This window comes from Musca domestica, unplaced genomic scaffold, assembly GCF_030504385.1.
Source record: "Musca domestica strain aabys unplaced genomic scaffold, Musca_domestica.polishedcontigs.V.1.1 10, whole genome shotgun sequence".
Taxonomy (NCBI): Eukaryota; Metazoa; Arthropoda; class Insecta; order Diptera; family Muscidae; genus Musca; species Musca domestica.
In genome coordinates, this window is record NW_026712115.1 from 2,098,811 (window position 1) to 2,120,315 (window position 21,505).

At 34.5% G+C, this 21,505-nt stretch overlaps 1 protein-coding gene across 5 annotated transcripts in view; it reads left to right on the forward strand.

Moving 5' to 3' along the window:
- LOC101894495 (heterogeneous nuclear ribonucleoprotein K) overlaps window positions 1-21,505 on the forward strand; it is a 115,157-nt gene that overhangs the window by 67,416 nt on the left and 26,236 nt on the right. For all 5 annotated transcript variants that reach the window (XM_059125299.1, XM_059125306.1, XM_059125295.1 and 2 more), the window contains 2 exons: window positions 1,373-1,445; window positions 2,546-2,641. In XM_059125299.1, the coding sequence (XP_058981282.1) occupies window positions 1,373-1,445; window positions 2,546-2,641 (169 nt within the window). The remainder of the gene's footprint in view (window positions 1-1,372; window positions 1,446-2,545; window positions 2,642-21,505) is intronic.

Genomic DNA, 21,505 nt, shown 5'->3' on the forward strand with positions numbered 1-21,505 from the left:
TTTTTGCAGAAATTACATACAATTTTTGAAACTTCAAATTTTACCCAGAGAGAAAATTCAAAAAAAAAAAAAAAAAAAAAAAAATAGTACCTGACATTGAATCATAACGCGATATTAATAATTGATTATATGTAAAATATCTAAATCTATTTCCTATTCCTGCACATATTTCAAAGCAATGTTATTCAAAAATTTCCACAATTTTTTTGAGTTACTAACCAAAAATTAGTCCGATTATTGTTCCTATTCTCATTACCACATCATACCATATGCCGTCGCTAGACAATTGTTATGATAGAAGCTACCATTCAACTCCATATGGAATTCGCATTTCCCCCCCTTAGTTACTTGCTTATGTATTTGTGTTGTGGTTAACCATAATGTGAAGTAAAGTATGGGAGCGGCAATGGTCGGTCAGACAACTTTTAGATTTAAGTTCAATTAATACAAAGTATGTGTGTACTGTAATTGAAGCAAGTAGATTGATGGTAACCAACTACAGTCCTTTGAATTCATAGCCAAATACCATTTGCTTACTCCTGTGTCTTCTGTGCGTTTTGTGTGTAAGCTATTATGTCACTAATACAACTAATTGACGACAAGAGAGAAAGACAACCAAATATGGTTGTGTGTGTAACCGAAAACTCAGGTGATGATTACCTTGAAAAGGATATTGACCGACCCGACCTGTCGTAACTTACATAACGAATAATAATTGTGACGATGATGATGACTATAATGACCCTTGGGTTACTGGTTTTTATGTTGTTTCGTTTTTTATTCTACTTCTTTACGTTCATGTTTGTGTGTATAATTGTCCTCTATATACAACTTATTTATATACTATAACCATGTACTTGCTCTGTTTCTGTTAGCAACACTTGGTATTTAAAAAATGGAAAAAAAGTTTTATTTTTGTAAATACACTTTTTATCTTCTCAACTTTCTTGATCTCTCTCTCAATTTCTCCTCTATCTGTATCCTGTTTCATCTTCATGACTTCAGACCACCACGACCTACAACTTACATACATACATTGTACAAAAGATAACCATTTGCTAGTCCTTGAAAAAAAGCTCCTTCCCAAAAACAATAAATTTGCCACTTAATGTAATTGATTGTATTTATGTATGTGGGATAGTCATTTTTGAGAAAAAAAAAGAAAACAAACAAAAGAATGTCCTTTATTTTGTTCTTCCTTACTTGATGATACCACTTCTTTTTCTTATCCTAAATGTAATATTTTGTAATTAATTTTTTGTTTTAATTCCGTATATTGTTATTATTTTGTTAATAATTTGTTTCCTCTTTTTTGTATTCTTCTCTTTTCTTGCTTGCTCCGTCGTCTTTGTGGACTCCAAATGAAATGTAGAACAATTTTGATATCAGCCGAATTGGATGATACCATCTCAATTATCACGGAAATGATGAAATACTATGAAGAGGTAAGTGAATTTAGTTTTATCTGACATTTTTGTGAAAGAGAATAACACTTCCTTCCGCATAATTCGAATATTTTAAGAACTTTCCAATTTGTTGAATTTCCGAGGGGGCCTTAAAGTATAAATATTAAATTTGATTACTTCAGGTGAAATTTAATATTTCTTTGAGATGATTAATGGGATTTTTAGTTTAGATCTTTTTGTTTTATTTTTGAGGGGAAATGTAAAAAAATATGCGAAACTTCTTGGAATGCTAATCTTTAGTTTTTTTCTAAGGCCAGAGCAACTATCGATTTTTCAGATAATAAACTGTGAATTGAGAGAATGATATTAAGATGCAGGTTTCCAAGGTTTGGGGCCATGCGCTTGTACTGTTTGACAGCTACTTTACTTGGAAACCATTCGGACCATGATGTTTCAATGATGTAGACACGAAAATGTTCGAAAGGTAATAACTAGAGAGATTGGAAATTATGGGATTTGTTGATGAAAGTCTTCTGAGAAGAATAAAGGGTTTATTATGTACCAGGGTATATTTAGTTCTATAAGGGCATTTAAGAATGAGGAGATATTCTTATAAATATTGATTATTGTAGCCAAATTAAATTTTGATCCATTATAAGTCTATCAACCTCAAACGTTTCTTATTGCTCTACAAAGTCTTATATATTAAACAAATCAATTCAAGCATTAGAGGTATATAATAATAATATAGGATTTTTTTCTATATTATCCGATTGCACACTGAAGATATAAAGCAGAAGTAACAAGCAAAAATTAAAAATTCTCACGTCACACGAATCCTCCTTCGACTCGAACTCAGTCTCTAAGCGCAATCTACTACTTATCTATAAACAAATAAACAAACATATAAAATCAGACGGATTCTCTTCGTCCCAATAGTAACTGAAATTAATTTTAATGTCAACAGTTCTTAAGACCATGCCTTTGGACCATGCTAGCTTTGCGATAGCTAGTAAACATAAGCATATCTCCTTTGTCAACACTGCGGAAAATGTTATTGTCTTTAAAAATCTTTACTAATGTATATATATATATTTATATAGATATTAAATCTATTATTTTCTTTCCCTTTGTTGCAGCGTGATTGTGAATACGATGTGCGTCTACTCATTCATCAGAGTTTGGCCGGATGTATCATCGGCAAGGGTGGCCAAAAAATCAAAGAAATTCGTGATGTAAGTAAAACATTTTTCTTTTATTTTTGGGTATCTTAGTGACATTTAAGGATTTTAAAAATAAATATTAAAAATCCGTTGTAAGAAATTCGCATGAAGTGTATTATCGATAAGGTATGACCTATTATTGAGGATTTTTGTGATTAGTTGCAAAAATGATTGCATACTTTCAGGCATTTAATTATAAATCAGAGACTCAGTGTTGCCGTTTCATGGTTAATGCAATTTTAATTTAAAAATCGACCAAAATTGCCGCAAGAAAGTGAAATTTTATTTCTTCTATAAAAATATGGGGGGTTTCGAATCGTTACGGTATTAAGTAGAAGAATTTGTAATTGAGTAGTTATGGATGTAAGAAGGAAATCTTATAAAAATAAATTAATGTTATTTACTTTTCCAAGTCATATACATCGAATAGTTTTGACTTAAAAAACTTCTTACAATTTAGATATTTTTGTATCCAATTCTAATTATATATGTATACTTTTCGTACACTCCACCATAGTATGGAAGGTATATTAAGTTTGTCATTCCGTTTGTAACACCTCGAAATATAAATTTTTGACTCCATAAAGTATATATATTCTTGATCAGTATTAAATCCTATGTCGATTTAGCGATGACGCCCGCCCCTCTGTTGAAATCATTTGCTTTCGAACGAATTGAAGTGGTTGATCAATCAAGTTTGCTTAGATGTATTTTATGTCTGCAGGACTTCTGGTATTGAAAATGGGCCAAGTAGGTCTACGTTTTAGCATAGCCCCCATATAACTCTCCCGCTAGATTCAAGGTGTTGAGGTTATATTAATCAAAATCAAAAATTGCTGTTAATTGACAGATGGAGTTCCTAGCATGTAAACAACATCCTTGCATAGACATTTTTATAAAGACCTCCAGATATTTTATATATTATTGATTTTAGCTAATTTTTTCAACGAAATTTTCTCAAACTTGGTATTTGAAGTTCGTAGTAGGCACCGCCTTCTCTGGCATTTAATTGATTAGGTCCGCGTTTTCGTACAGCCCCCATATAACTCTACCTCCAGATATATTCGGCATTTTTATGATTTGTACCATACTTTTCAACAGAACTGTTTCAAATTTGATATTTGACGTTCATAATGAATACCACCTCCTAAAAAAACTCATATATGTCCACATCTTCGTATAGGCCCCATATAACGGTACCTCCCAATATTCGATATTTTAAGGATTTTATCTACATTTTTTAATAGAATAATCTTAAATGGTCTTCCGGCCGAACTTAGCAGCCTTTTTACTTGTTTTTCATATTTTGAAAACTGAAGACAGTTTTTTTCCCAATAACTACTTATTAAATGTTACGACAGAAACAATTCTTCGATTCTACGAAAAGTTAATTGCATTGGGTCACAATTTTGCTAAGAATTTCCGATTATGAGATCAATAACTATTTCTAGATGTAACAACTAGTGGAAAGAAAGATAGAAAATTTCAAATATGCCATTCACCTTATGAACTGCCCCTAACAAATGATGTCTTCTGCAACAGACATCATCGAGCCTTTGAAAAATAGTACATCAATATTGTTCCTTCTCTATTTTTGATAGGTGTCTTTTACAGAAATTTCAAGTAAATTTGCTGATAATAAAAACAACAACTTATCTAAACTGTTTCTTCCATGCCATTATGTAGTTATGTCATGAACCTGTTATTTGCCTGTGTGTGGTCATTAGTTCCTGGGAATATTTCAATTTATTTTTGCAAAAACAAATTTTGTAGGTTTAAAATTTTTCATGTTTCCATGGACTTTTGTATGCGAATAACATAACACACACACACTCTCATGGTGGTCTTGTTTTGTTTTTATTGTTACGTTTATTTCTATACAGTTCTCTCACCCCCTATAGAATTTGTACATTGAATGGACAATGTTGTTTGCAGTTGTTGAATATCTCGACATATTTTTGAAATGTATTCAGAGAATCCTTTAATCTTTTATTAATTTTTTTGTGTGGAAGTTGGAGTTTCTCACCCTACTCTAGATGAAGGAGGGGGATTTCGATAAAAAAAAAAACAAAATCGAAAAAAAAAAAGAAATTTGTGTGGGAACAAAAAATGTTTCTTTGTGGGAAATTATTTTTTTTTTTTAATTTCAAAAATGGTTACCTCAAAGTCTTCTATAGAAAATTGAAGACTCCGGAGTCTTCTATAGCAAATAGAAGATTTCAAAGGTCTATAACAAATGGATGACCTCTTAGTCCTCTATAGTAAATTGAAGATTTCAATGTCTTTTATAGCAAAAAGAAGACCTTAAGGTCTTCTGTAGCAAATATAAGACTTCAAGGTCTTCTATAGTAAATATAAGACCTCACTGTATTCTATAGCAAATAGAAGACCTCAAAGTCTTCTATAGCAGATCTCAATGTCTTTTATAGCAAAAAGAAGACCTCAACGTCTTCTATAGCAAATAGAAGACCTCAATGTCTTCTATAGCAAATAAAAGACCTCATAGCCTTCTACAGCAAATAGAAAATAGAAGAACTCAATTCCTTCTATAACAAATAGAAGACCGTAGGATCCAAAGTTCCTATATAGTAAATGGAAGACCTCAAAGTGTTTCATAGACTTCAACGTCTTCTATAGCAAATAAAATACCGCAAGGTCTTATATAGCAAATAGAAGACCTCAATGCAATCTATAGCGAATATAAGGCCTCAAGTTCCTCTATAGCTAATAATAGCTATAGCTAATAATAGCTATAGCTAATAATAGCTATAGCTAATAATAGCTATAATAGCTAAGACCTCAATGTGTTCTATAGAAAATGGAAGACATCAAGGTCTTCTATAGCAAATGAAGGACATCAAATTCTTCTATAGATAATGGAAGACCACAAGGTCTTCTTTAGTAAATTGAAGACCTCAAGGCCTTCTTTGGCAAATACAAGACCTCAAGGGTTTTTTTTTAGCAAAGTGAAGACTTCAAGGTCTTCTTTGGCAAATTCAAGACCTCAAGGGTTTCTTTAGCAAATGGAAGACCTCAGGGTCTTCTATAGCAAATGTATGACCAAAGGGCTTTTTACAGAAAATGGAAGACCTCAAAGTCTTCTATAGCAAATAGCGATCCTCAAAGTTTTCAGTAAAAACAGAACACCTCAAGGAAATAAGAGACCTCAAAGTGTTCTGCAAATCAAATTAAAATCTGAGATTGTTTGGGTTTCTCTTAAATTTTTATTTTTGCAATTCCCTCACAAAAACTACCAAAAGTATTCCAGATTCTCGTCTGGATAAAAACTGGATTTCGAAAAAGATAAACTCTCAAAAAAATATTACCAAAAAAATCCAGCTGCAAATGAAATGTAAAAATATTTCAGAATTTCTAAAGAAAACAACCAAAACCTGATGATGAGAAGAAGTTGTTTTAAATCCTCAGGAATACAAAAACAACAACAAAACGTCATCCAGGATAATGTCTAAGCAAGCAACAGCATCAATGGCAGCAGCTGTTTCCTCCTTTCAGTTTCTTCTTCTTGTACTCCTGTTTTGTATGGCTAAGGACTAGTGTCTGAGAAGGAAATCATGAATGACTTTTTGTTGTTGTTGTTGGTGCTGGCTTGGCAATAGCAAAGGAACGGGGGATATGTGTGCTGCTTTCTACGCATTCTCAGGTAGTGTGTGATCACGCAACCAACCAGTCACTCACACCACCACTCAAATCCACAATATATTTTTTTTTTGAAGTTTCTCAACTCCCATCTGTTTTTGCTGAAATATCATAAATTTAAATCCATCTTTATTTTTTTTGTTAGTTTCAAACAACAAGGACTACGTCCGTGCGTATTGGGTGTTAGAGAAAACTAAGACTAAACTAAGAGGAGGGCTAAACGATTACATGTTTTTTTTTTTTTGATGGGGCACAGTGGAGCTCAATTTTTAAAATAAGATTACTTTTTTTTTAACTTTAATGGTTGTTGATTAGATGGTTTTTTAACCCCTTCTGCATTCTTTGGATCCATCTATATTGAACACTAGTTTCAATTTCATTTTTTTATTTTCCCCCACTGTACCATTTGCATTATTCCTCTTTCTAATTCATTTTTTCTTTCAGCGTTATTCATTGCCTTTTATTCGTTTTCTTTGGGTTTTTGAGCTTTCTTAGAAGGTAGTAATGACCTTTGGCGACATTCGTATTATGTGGCGTTGACAATGGCCACACATATTCGAATTTGCTTTTTGCACCACTTACCAACAAAATTCCTTTCCTTCTTTTGGTCTGCATTTGAAAGGCTTTTTTTGTTTGTTGAATGTTTTGCTCTTGCCTTTCGTTTTTTTTTTCTCTCCTTTATGCCATTTCATTTCTAAAGTGCGTTTTTGGCTTTTCATTGCAACTGTTGTTAATTTTCTTTATGAGGAATCTTGTACATACATCTTGGTAGTAAATTACTTTTTTACATTTTTGTAGCATACTCTTAAACGCTTCCGACAATTTTTATACTTAAGCCATAGGCTATACTATATGTACCTCTCGAGTTTTAGCATTTCAAGGGATTTAGATTCAATTTTAAAGCCAATTTGAATCGAATCAAAATTCGAACCATGATAAATGTTCGATGTTGGTGGCCATTTCGACATAAACCAATATGGCGCAATATCGAATATTGGGAAGTACGTTATATAAACGTACAGTTACGAAAAGGTTGACCGATATGGCTAATCTTCGAACCTGAAATAACGGTTTTAGACCCCAGGTCTCTTTAGATCAAATCCGTTTTAGGAATCAGGAATTTTTGGAATCGATCTAGCGATGCCCGTCCATCTGTCTGTCTTGTTGGTGCGCACAACAACTCTCGAGGGGAGTATCCGATTTGGTCCAAACTTGGTACATCGTAATATTATTATCAAAGTTAGATCGAGTTCGGAGATGGACAACATCGGTCCACTCCTTCTGGTACCTCCCCCACAAAAGGTTGAACTTTTCAAATAAAATATTTTACTACACAGAAAGAGAAAGAATCCTAATTTTTGCATCAGTGCTAGGTCAGGTGCGAAAATGGACAATATTGGTCCAATCCATCAAGTACCTTCTCCACAAGAGGTCAAGATTTTGAATAATTGTAACTCTTACAAAATGTGATGTGATGTGAGAGTCCGATTGACTTCAAATTACACACATCACAATATTTTTGTTAACCCGAAGTCTGGTTTGAAGATGGAATATACAGGTCCACTCCTTTTGGTAGTCCCCCAAGGGTCAAAATTTTGAATATCCATGAAGCTCAAAAAACGCGAAATTAACATCCGATTCTATTTGGACTTGGCGCATCTCAATATATCTATCAACACAAGATCTGTTATAGAGATCGGAGAGATCGCACCATTTCTTCTGGTACCTCCCCCACATAGGGTTCACGATTTTGAAAAACCAAACGCTCAAAGATAGCGAAATAAGCATCCAACTCTTTTCAAATTCACACATACAAATATTTTTGCAAGAACTATTGTGAAGATGATGTATATCTGTGTACCCGTTCTGGTACCTCACCCACAAAGGGTCACAATTTTCAATACTTTTACCTGTCAGTACTCGAAACAACTTGCTATTTCTCTTAACCAGAAACCTGAGATGAAAAATTAAGTGAAGGAAGTAGTCGATATAGTCCAAACTTGTCACATCGCAATGTATACATCATATTTATTTAGCTCCGATACGAAATGGAAAATATTGACCTATTCCTTCGGAATCTACTCCATAGAGGGTCAACAATTTGAATAATTATGACAGAAGACAAAACTTATTTAAATAATCGAACATAGGCTGAGGATTTACCACTGTCGACAAAGCCGGCTGATACTTTTTAACTTGTTTTTATACCCTCCACCATAGTATGGAGGATATATTAAGTTTGTCATTCCGTTTGTAACACCTCGAAATATACTTTTTAACAAAGTATATATATTCTTTATGCGCATAACATTTTATGTCGATTTAGCGATGTCCGTCCGTCTGCGGAAATCACTCTAGCTTCCGAACGAAATGAAGTAAGTTGATAACATTTTACTCAATTGTGTATTATGTCTGCAGGACTTTTGGTATTGTTATTATGGGTCATGTAGGTCCACGTTTTGGTATGGCCCACATTAATGGTACCTCCCTTTTTAGGTATTTTGGTGATTTAAGCGACATTATTCACCGGAAATGTTTCCAATTTGGTATTTGAAGTTCGTAATGGGTACTGCAGCCTAGGATAAAAAATTGTTTGTGCAGGTCCACGTCCCCATATCGGGAGGTACCCATATAATGGTACCTCCCGATATTCGGTATTTCGATGATTTTAGTGACATTATTCACCGGAATTGTTTCAAATTTGGTATTTGAAGTTTGTAATGGATACTGCAGCCTATGACAGAAAATTGTTTGTACAGGTCCAGGTCTTCGTATATCCCCCATATAACGGTCCCTCCCGATATTCGGTATTTTGATGATTTTAGCTACATTATTCACCGAATTTTTTATTCATGTTTCGCATTTGAGTATTGTAATGATTTATAACAACAGTTGCCTATGCAGGTCCACGTCGTCGTATAGACCCTAATATAACGGCTACATTCGATATTTTTAAGATTTTAATAGAATTTTTAACGGATTTTATTTTTTTTTTGAAAATTGCCAAAATCATTCCATATGGTGGAGGGTATTCATAGTTCGGCCCGGCCGAACTTACAGTTTTTTTACTTATTCTAATGCATTTGTGTCATGTCGTCTGATCGAAACATTAATAGGTCATATGCATTTTGTCCAATTTTTATAGGATTATGTCTTTGAAATTTGATTGTCATTTTTTTAGAGAAAACATTGTGAGAACGTGAGCCTGTCTATTTCAATGTAGATACATTTTTGAGGACTCGTCACGATTGCCATTAGAAATTAACAAGGAACCATATCCTCCACAGAGAATTGACCACCAAAAAAAAAAAAAACACGACACAAATTTCAATTTTCTAATTAAATATCTTTCTAAACCGCAACATGCAAACACACCTTCTAAACAGAATTATTTGAACAATAACAAAAACGCACTAAACATGTAAGCATAAATTACTGCAAATGGTTTAGAACCCATATTCAACCCACAGCTGTTTGGCTAAGCCACCAGCTAATATATAGAATAATATACTGACTATGCATGCTGCTGGTAGGAATATAATTACGAATAGTTGTTTCTAGCCACCAAAGCAAAGATCATTACATTTGAAGGCGACGGCGGCGGAGGAGTAGAAGGATTTTGATATAAAAAGTGTAAAAACGCGAGAAAGATATAACAGCTGCACTTTATACTCCTCGACACATTATTATCCTTCAAGCGTGGACAACGACTTTCCATTATAACAATAAAAAACAGCAGACAAGGAGTATTGTATCCTTTTTTTTTCTTAGCTACAAATGAAATGGCATGAGGATAGGAGAGGAGAGGTAGATAGGTAGGGAGAGAGCGGGCAACACCTGTTTGAAAAATACCACACATTTCAAGAAAAACATTTTCAAGTTATTCTTCCTCTAAGGTTGTCTTGTAAAAGATGATGAAGAAAAAACACAGTTGTCCTCATCACTCATCATCGGCATCGGCATCTCCATGTTTTTACAGCATCCTTCTTCGTTCAGTCGTTATTCCCAAAAGGACAGCTGTAAAAATTAAGAACTGAAATGTGATTGAAGTAGATTTCATTTTTGTTTTCTATTTCTTAGATATCTATTTTTATTTCCATAACCACCAGCACCTTTGCCTTCGAACATTTGTTACATATTTTATGGACAATGACTTTTAAGTAGGGATTTAAAAAGACAAGACCGGGGATACATTTCATTGTAATGATTAAGTGACAACATGTGTTTTAAATTTAGATTTCCTGAAAAATTGAATTTCCTTAGTTTTCCTAAGAGACAGGAGACTAAAACCATGTTTTTCTTGAATGTTGAATGACAAGAGATGGGGAGGAGGCAGGAGGGATGGATATATGGGGGAAGATTTTGAAGATTAAGTGAGATAAAGTGAAAGTTTAAAAATAGTTGAAACTTTCCCTCCCTCTTCGCTGGATTTCAAATAATCACAACATGAAAAAGTAAAAAAAACTTAAAACAACCCTGAGGTGGAAATGTTTTCAAAAACCCTGAGATTGAAATAATTCCAAGTTGGAGTATTCGAAAAGAATATTATAAAAGTGATACTGTTTTATATAAGTGATACTGTTTTACGGAAGACCATAGGAGAGGTTAGTAGGATTTTAAATCTTTTGAAGCCTCTTAGATTTTTGAGAAAAATAGTTCTTAGAAAACCTTAAATAGATTTTCCGGAAGACATTCGTCTAATCTATAAAATGCGAAATCACGGGGTTTTATAGATGGTTCTTAGAAGTTTTTCAGATCCTATAAAAGAAAATAGATACCCATATTTGGTATGAGCCGCTTTACCAACGGCTCATGAGTGTGTGAAAGTGTCTATCTAGCTTTCTTTTTCACTGCAAATTTCATATCATCAAGCCCCTCTCGAAAGATAAATAAAAACAAAAAAGATAAAGATAAAGATACAAGAAAAACATATATACCAAGAAAGACCTTCTGAAATAGAGGTGACTTTTAGAAGATCTATTTTTAGAAGCCTGTTTGAAGGTTAAGAAGGTCCTTCGATTGCATATAAGGCCTACGGCAGGACCCTTGATGACATAGGTGACATTAAGAATACACCTCAAGGTCATCTAAAGATAAATAACGGTCTATAGTGTCACGGATCCTTTTCCAACTCGTTTATTATCTATGGATTATAGGTCTTTTGTAGGACTTCTATAGAATCAGAAGATCAAAGTTTTGTTATAGCATTAGCAAGGCCTTATAAAAGTCCTTTACAAATCAGAAACATATTCTAGAAATTTAATATAGAATTAAATATTTGCTAGGGTCTTCGATAGAATATATAATCCCTAGTTGTTGTTATTGTAGCAGCTCGTACTGCTGTGTTCGTTCTGACATATTTTCTATTCAGGGTCTGCTTCTAACTCCAAGTTCAAAAAAGAAGCGACCTGTATTGGTTGGGTCTATAGCTTCTAGGGAGAAAGATGAGTATGCTTAGCTGGACAGTTGAAGAGGTGAAGCGGGTGATGTACCACACGTTGGACAGGTGTTCTGTGCTCTGCTTCAAATTCGAGCCCAATACGAATGAAGGCGGCTCTCGTTCTTCAGCTGCAATGGTGGGAGGAGGATCTTCGATTATGGTATTCACTCTGTTTTGTGCAATAACTTCTGTGATCGCGTCAGAGTGAATACTATCCAGGCTGGCTTGATAGCTCTATTAATCTAGAGACTTTCTCATATATCTCTGTACCTCTCTCTAGATCATTAAGGTCTTTCCTTACTGGCCTGGGCGGAGGTTGCCTATCCACCAGATGGTGATTGGGATGGTTGGGTATATAAAACTCAAGCAAGTATTGCCTCCTCGTTTATATGATCAACGGGTGTCATAAAAATGGGTGGTTCTTAGGGCGGACATATATATAATCTCTAGTATATTGGCCCTAAGAAGATCTACACCATAGAAGACCTAAAATAGAAAATAAGGACACAATATCTTCTAAGGTTCCAATTAAAAAGTACAATTTTCTAAATACATATATTTCATTCTACCATTTAGAAAACTTACAGATTTTATGAAGGATTTTAAGAAAACTCAATCTGGTTCTTTATAAGACCTTCGATCGTTTTTTTTTTTTTTTTTTTTTTTGGAAGATCCTTAGAACTTGTTTTGAAGACCTTTGAAAACCTTTCTATTCCACAGAAGAACTAAATTGAGTTTGTCGAATAATCCGTAACACAGTTAATAGACATTTATTCCCCTACTCCAATATTGCTAAATAGTTGAGGCAGTCTTATAATATCGTACCTCTTGTTAATTCTGAAATTACCCATATATTTCTTTCAAAATCTATAAAGTTTTCAAAGTAACATTAGAAACATTTTTATCAAATCGAATAAATATAGAAACTAAAATTTTGCACAGATCAGTTGTTTGTGTGCACGTAGGCCAAGTTCGAAGATGAGCAATCTCGGTCCACGATATCGTATAGCCCCCATACAACCGTACACCCCGATATTCGGTGGTAGCCAAATTTTTCAATGAAATTGTCTGAAAATCCACAAACGTAGTTCTTTCTGAGTACTTTAGCTGGAAAAGTATATCTATATAGGTCCATGATATAGTATAGCCCACATACAATGGTACCCCCCGATATTCGATATTTTGATGATTTTAGTCATATTTATCAGTTTTTAAAAATCCATACTGGAAGTTATTTCTAAGCACTTTATCCCCTGGAAGAGAAATGTCTACATAGATCAGCGGTGCTCAAAACCGTGTTCTAGAACATGAAGAGAAAAAAGAGATAATTTAAGATAAAATTAAAATTCTGTTTTTCTTTATATTTTACGGTTCTATTTAATTGTTTTTAAACACGAATGTTTGCCAAATTAATTTATAAAGCAAATGGATAAAAAATATTTGTATAAATAATGACTTAACACTGTTTTGTTCTTGATTTAAATAAGCAAAGAGAAATTTGACTGAAAAGAGATATTTCTTCTTGAGCACCGCTGACATAGATCCACGATATCGTATAGCCCACATACAACGGAACCCCCCGATATTCGATATTTTGACGATTCTAGGGATATTAGGTAGTACAGCCTATGACAAAAAATCCTCCATAAAACGGTACCTCCCTATATTCGGTATTTTGACGATTTAAGGTACAATATTCACCAAAATTATTTCAAATTTCGTATTTGAAGTTCCTAATAGGTACTACATCCTGTGATAGAAAATTGTTTATGCAGGTCCAGAACTTTAGCTACATTATTCACCGGATTTTTTTCTTCAAATGTTCGTATTTGAATATTGTAATGGCTTATGACAAAAGTTGCCTATGCAGTGCCACATCTTCGTATAGACCTCAATATAACGGCTATATTTGGTATTTTTAAGATTTCAAAAGAATTTTTAACGGATTTTATTTTTTGAAAATTTCAAAATTCGTTTTGAATGGTGGAAATAATGGTTATGGATGTGAGTCGGCAGTCCTCTTAATAACTAGCAAATTACACTAACAATACCTAGCAAAAATCTCATTTCCACATCACCAAGTTTTTCCTGGAAATCATAATATACATACGATATATCGGATCTTGGCAAAAAATCACATTACCAAATAATGGGTTTATTAAGCACATTTTGCCACTAGGTACTACTTAGAAAACAGCATCCTACCCCATTTTTTAATATGGACTTGTCATAGGAATTCAGAACATATTTTCCTTTTTAAAGTTCTCTGGTGTCGTGGAAATTCGAACCAGCCTCGTTAGGTTTAGTGGTCGGACGTGCTCACTTGATATGATAAAAGAATGTTATCTCGCAAGTATTTTTTTAAAAATTACTTTTTTTGGAGTGATCCTGAAAGGACACATATGACTACTTCATTTTCCCCCGATATCAAATCATATAGTCGCTCCAGGAATTATTTGGGCGTCCTAATATGATTCTTTTTGACACATACGCAGAATTCAGCCTAGAAGTAAGTACTTCAAATTTGGTGGAAATCGGTTCGGATATACCTACAGCTCCCATATATATGTTTCATCCGATATGATACAATGATATTTGATATTGGATATCTTATACAGCTCAGAAATAACTCTGCCAAATTTTATGGATATCGGTTCAGATTTTGATATTTATCCTTATCCGATTTCAATTATGTAATATCAGCCCTAAATTGGATGGATTTTTGCACATAAAGCCATAATACTCCTTTAAAAAAGGATGTACTTTACAAAAATTCCCAGTATACAGGGTGATATAGAAAAACTGCAACAAAGTCAAACGCCATAATTTTAAATTTTTTTTTTAATTTTATTGAATGAAAGCAAAAAATGTCGGAAATAGCATCGAATTTTAGAATAAGATTAGATTTGTTCGAATTGGTCACCTTTGACACGAATTATGGCCTTCGAATGGCCAATGAAACCGTCACACGCTGCCCGAATGTTGCTCTGCGGTATTTTGGCCCATTCCCTGCGAAGCGCTTGCTTGAGGTGATCGACACTTTGGTATTTTGTAGTGCCAACCTTGCTTTCCAAAAATACTCCCGACACAATAGTCCAACGTATTGGTATCCGGAGATATTGGTGGCCATTGTGCTCCGGAAATGAAGCGAAGAAACTCATTTTCGGTTGTTATGGCGGCCCACACCATCACCATGGCCGTCGCTTGAGTTCTGGTGGCCAACCGAAGGTGCACATTTTCAGCTGACCTCTTTGTCAAGTAAGCACGATCATTTCGTTTGTTTAAAAAACTGCTGGACATTCGTTTTCTCATCGGAGAAAACCAAATTCGGCAGTTCACCACTCTCGGCCAAGCGAAGCAACTCTTTAGTTCTTTTGAGTCTATTTTCTTTCTATTGCTAATTTTTCGATATTTGCCGAATGAAATATTGCGATATGTTCAGCTCACGAGCCATTTTTCCGCCACTGCGACGCGGTTTTCGATCAAGTCTTTGGCCAGTAAACACGATCATTTTCTTTGCTTACAAACTGCTGGACAATGAATGTTTTCTCATCGGAGAAAACCGAATTCGGCAGTTCACCACTTTCGGCCAAGCGAACGAGACACAGAATATTTATGCACATTTAAATGCTGGAGTGCTCTAACGATAGCCACTTGTTTTCCAGTCAAATATAAATCACACTATCACGCTTGAATTCCATCCCCAATAGCTTTTTTCTGGAAAATTCTCACCAAAATGCTTTTGTACGCTTGTAAACAACATAATGAGCTGTTAGTAGAATAATTTTAACAGCTATCGGACGAGCGGCTTAGAAATGACAGCAGTCTGAAGTTGATTGCAGTTTTTTTCATCTCATCCTGTATACGTTTATTTATTGACTCTACTAAATATGCATAGTGATGTAGGGGATGGGTTTATTATATAGTCGACCCCATCCGATTTTTGGCCTTTCTTTACTGGTTTCATTCCAAAAAAAATACCTACAAACATCAAGCCATTATTAGAGATATCCCCCTCCTACACTCCATTGAACAAATTAAGGTGACTAGTGAAAATATTTTGGGGTACATAAATTTATTTGCTGCTGTCACTGGCGATTTTTCAGCTATGGTGGTTTAGATGTTTTTATACTAGCAACAAAAAACACAACAACAATCATGATGATGTTATTCGCTGGTGTTGTCGTTGATTTTACGCTGTATCCTTTTGATGCCATACAAAAATTACTTTGACCCAGTTTTTTGTTGGTTGTTTTTCGGAAAGGGCGAACAAATTCTGGGAGGACAACAAATTTTGCAATGAAGGATGCTAACACACACGCACACACATACGCAGCAACACCACACACACACACATACACACTCTAATATGGATTTTAAGGTTACTCCTTTTTTGTGGTGGAGAGCCTTGAAAACCAGAAACGTAACAAATTGCAAAGCATGGCTTCTTTGATAGAAGAAATGAGTTTGTTTTCCAAGAATTTGTAGTTTTTCTTTGGAAAACGTAGGCAAGGTGATGGTCGAGACCACAGGGGAGTGTGTGAAAAAATCCTAAATGGCAAAATAGAAGTCAAACAAGAATTTTTGCTTGGGCGGCGGCAATCAACATTTCAAAACGAAATAATGACCTCGGTTTTCTAAAGATTGCATGCGTGAGGATTTTTAACTTGAATTGTTGTTGTGGAGGTCCCTTCTTGACAAGTTTCTTATTTTCTGTTGTTGTTGTTTTCAAGGATTTGATTTCTTTGCCTCAAAATTGTTTTTTTTTTTTTTTTTTTTTTTTTTTTCGAAAAAACAAAAATGGAGAGGACTTGTTTAGTAGACGCATTTTCCTTGGAAGCGGATTTTTTTGGCTGGATTAAAGTTCACGCAATGGTTGGAGCAAGCTCCTTTGTTGTTGGACACACACACTATTTTTTGTTGTTGTTCTTGTTGCATTGCCAAAAGTGCACTTGGCAACAACTAAAAGGATTAGTTGTTGTTTTCTACAACTCTACGGGATATGTTCTCTATGCTTTTGTTGCAGTTGCATTTCGATGTCGCTCTTTGTTTGACGCCACAGTCGGCTGCCCAACCCGCCTGAATTTTCCTGTTTTTCTTGGAACTTTGTGTGTTTAGCATTCATTTCGTTTATCCTTTTAAATGTGCGTGACAAAGTCATTGGTTTTTATGCTACATTTCATTTGCTTTCATTTTTTGGCTCCTTGGAATTTGTTTCTTGCTTTGCTTTTTGTGTATATGAACTCGAATCCTAATGACGCCTTAAATTTAAAATTTTTAAGTATTTTTTAGAAAGGAAAAAAAAGTAAATATTAAAAAAAAAATCTCTCACTAAAAATTGAAAACCTAGCATTCAGAGGTTAATTTTTTCTCAACGGACAAAATCATTACCACCCAGTTGTATGTGTGTGCCCTCGAAGAAGGACTGGGAGGCTCATAAATTTGAACCTGGCCAAAGAGAAAATGTGTGTAAAATGCAACCGGCAAACAAATGGCACAAGACAAAGTTATTCGCCTTGGCCGTTGTACTCTTTCGTTCTCTCTGCCCACCTTTTGTCACAGGTCCTCTACTTTGAGGTGAACACATTTCGTTGCAACAAGACAACAATCAGGACGAATAAACCTGGTTGGTTGTAGGCCTAAGACGAAGGCTGGCAAGCAGCTGCTTTGAAAACGTGCAACAATAACAATACTTGCCATACAACAGTTGTCATTCATTAAGGGTATATTTATGTGTGCCCGTCCGTCCGTCCGTGTCTTTTTGTTTGTATGTGTTCCATGATGAAAGTCCTTTGAAAGGAAACATACATGGAACAAAAGTGACTGACTCCTTGCCAGGGGTTTTCCTTAGAATTCAAAACGTACAAAAGAAAAGCAACATGTGGTACTCTCTTTAATGGACTCAGAAACAACAAAAACAACCGATACTTGAAACAATTCTGGGTGTTGCAGGACAAACAATTCAAAGGCATTGGCCGACATCAACAACATGCTCATCAATGTTGTTGTCGTGGACAAGGAAGGCGATGACTGGCACAGTTTGAAATAATTTCATTTTATCGTAAAGGGAAAACTATATTCTCGTACCTAGAAAATTATTTGAAACACAGCCTACATTAATTACTGGAACTTGTAAAGGATCCTTAAAGAAGGATCCTTGTCGTTGCTGTTTGTAAAAGCATTAGGTTTAGTGTTTAATGATGAATTTTATAAAACATTTCTTTTTTGAAACGTAGATTTTTCTTAAAACGTTGATTTTTACAAGATTTGGCGCCCAACGTGGGGACCATGTATTTTCTATGAAAAACATTTTTAAGCAAAATTGTACAATAATATAGTTGTAAAGAATCGCTGACTTGTTTTGCAATTTATGACAGATAATAGTATTGAAAATGGTGACCCATTCTGGGTGGGCTAGCAGAAGGAGTTCGCAGATATATATCATCTTCACAATAGATATTGTGTTAGCAAATCTGTTTGTATTTGTAAAATTTGAAGGGAGTTGGACTGGATGCTTATTTCGCTTTCTTTGAGCGTTTTGTTTACCAAAAGAAATAGTCTGATCTCTACCACATTTAAAACATATCTTGTGTTGATGTAAATGTTGAGATGTGGCAAGTCTGAATGGAATCGGATATTAATTTCGCATTTTATGGGCTTCATGGATATTCAAAATTTTGACACTTGGTGGGGGAGGTACCAGAAGGAGTGGGCCGATATATCAAATCTTCACAGCATATCTTGTGTTAGTAGACATAATAGGATGTGTGAAATATAAAGAGAAACGGATGCTTATTCCGGATTGTATGATTGTTTTGGTTATTCAAAATGTTGGCCCTTTGTAGGGGAGATACCAGAAGATATATGTCTGCGAACCCCACAACGGGTCACAATTTTCAATACTTTTTTTCTGTCATAATTTGCTAAACAAGTCACCGATTCTCTACAACTTGCTATATCTAAATATTTCTCTCAACCAGAAACCTGAGATAAATATGGAGTCATGATTTGTGAAGGATTAAGTCAAGGAAGAAGTCGATATAGTCTAAACCTGGCACAACGCAATATTTATATCATATTTATTTAGCTCCGATACGAATTGGAAAATATTGCCCATTGCTTCGGAACTCTTGGTTCCTTTGCAGAAAATATTTAATGTAGGTCAATGTTTCGAAGTAGCGCCCATAGTGTCTTGACCAAATTTTTCAATCGATTTAGCTAAAAATTTGTGCTTAGACTACTTTATTGGTAAGGAATATTTATTAATTTCAACATAGGTTTATATTTTTGCATAGTCCCAATATAGCTGTACCTCCGACGTCTACCTTTACAACCAATATTCTCTGGGGGTTGAGAAATTCTAAGTGGAGGTAATCGTATTGGGTAATAACAGTCAATCCCTTAACATGGTATTTTTGGTATAGACTCACATAACGTTACCTCCCAGGTCGTATCGTATTTGGCTTATATGGTCCATTTTCACAACCAATATTCTCTGCGGGTGAAAATTCAGTTAATGGTCAGTACAGCAAGCCACCAAATGGATTTATATGATTTGAGTGTTTTAGCTTTTTGACCTTAGGTTTCATATACAAATTAAAACAAAATTATTTTATTTTGTATTTTATTCCCCACTTTTAAAATTTTAAAGCTCTATTTCCCACCTCGTCTATAACCCGAAAATTTTCGCACAGTGTAATCATAAATGTAAATAAATCCACGGTATAACTAAATAAGTTCTTTTTAATTAAATGGGCCACAGTGTAATATTTCTTGAAAAATTAATGCTGGGAAAAATTCTGTAAAAATATATATTTTATTTAAATTCCGAAGCAAGCTTGAACTTAAAAAAAAAGGTCCATACTTATGCCTAGAGAAAAACCTTCTTTAATTATCCTAAAAATCCCAAGGCGCAACAAGTTGCCGAAAAAAAAAACAAATTCCATCTTCTAATATCCTTTTTGATCCTGATAATTTGCCAGGAAATCTTTCATGTCTACATTCCAAATTCTTGCACTACTTCTTTAGAGGCATTTTGTCTCTGTATTTGTTTGAATGTCGGCATTTGTTCATTAATCCTGAAGATTTGTCTGGCTGGCTGTGGTCGCCTGGCCACTTTCCATCTGTTGGTAGGTAGAGATAGTTGCCTTTTTCGATGGTATGCTCTGTCGAATCTTAATTCGTTTACGACGCTCATCCCTCCCTACAACATCATCCCATCCTCATTGAACGGCAAATGCAACAACTGTCAAACCAATCGCTCAGCTGTCCTTCTTTTCGTTTTGTCTCCTTCTAAAAAACTACAAGACACCAGGAAATTCTCGAATATTTTTGGTTTTGTTGTTCGTTTCTCTTTCCGTTTTGTTGTGCTTCAAACAGGATTTGTCTTCCTCGCTTAAGCTGTGTTGTGTTGTGTTCGTACATTTGTTTCCTTGTTTCTTGGAGAATTTTAATGATGAATGCTTAACAGGTGCTAAAAATGTCTTGGTGTTTAGCCGGTTTCGTTGGGTTTTTTGCCGTCTTCTTGAGTTCCGAAGCAGACAGAGGCAACTCAAGACGACGAAGAAGAGGTGGGAAAAAGTATTATCCTGCCGGTTTTGTTGGTGGAGACAGAGGTCCTGATGATTGCTGTATTTTTTTTTTCTTTTACTATTATTTATTCCTCACGTTTTCAAATTTTATGCAGATGGCTGGTTAGGCAGACGACTTAAATTTGAATCATTGAACTTTGATGTCAGGTTTCTTTTTTTTCTGATGTAGGTGTATACAAGGACGAGAAAAAGGCAACAAGATATAAGGGAAAAAGAGATAAAGCTATAAGAAATTTTTTATACTCATTTCACATAATTAATTATTATTTATTAATTTGTTGCATAAAAATGTCGACTATTTTATTATGAACTTTGGCGCCCGATTGGTACGAATACTGCTTTAATATAATTTAATACTTGTAAAGCAACTTCCATATTTTACATACAAAGTTGACTTTTTTGTGATTTTATACTTTGCCGCCCAAAATGGGGCACTCAGGCAATTTGGCTTGTTAACATAGGGAGCTGACGATAGTTCTCTTCTTCCCAAAATTTTTACCCAATATTCTAACACATTCAGCAACTTTATCACCGTTAGAGTTTCCAAAAAAATGCAGAAATAACTATTTTTAATAAAATATTTTTAGAAACATTTATAGTTAAATTTATTAAAAAGGTAGAGATTTTGACCAAAAAGCTCTTAAATTATTCTAGTCTCTTCGATTTCTCAATTTTAACATTGCCTATAGCATGTATGGTGCATACTTTTAGGGGTAACAAATTTTTAAATTTTTTCTACATCGAAAAATCATCACTTCTACATAATTTTACGCTTTGTCACCATAGTAAACATTGATATTTAAAAATAAAATTTTATAAAAATCACATCAGGAATCAGCCAACTCCTCCCTCGATCGATCCATCCATCCATCTGCTCTTCCATCAATCAGCAGCCTTGCTGCAATCTAATGTGAAAATATAATTTTATGCCCTGTAATTTCCCACACATATTTCGTCACTTTGTGTTTTCCCCACAAGCTGTTGCTGTTGCTGCCGCTGTATGCCATGTTTTGCCATTGGGCGCCATCCTGATGTTCCCTCCAAGAAAAAAATGATGGCTTGCTACATTTCCTTGCTGGTGATTGCATCGGCATTTCGGTATATAATGTTTGCTTCTCCATCTTCTTCTTCTTTATAACTAAAAACTAGAAAATCAATAAACCCACTTCACTTATTTTTCCCATAGTG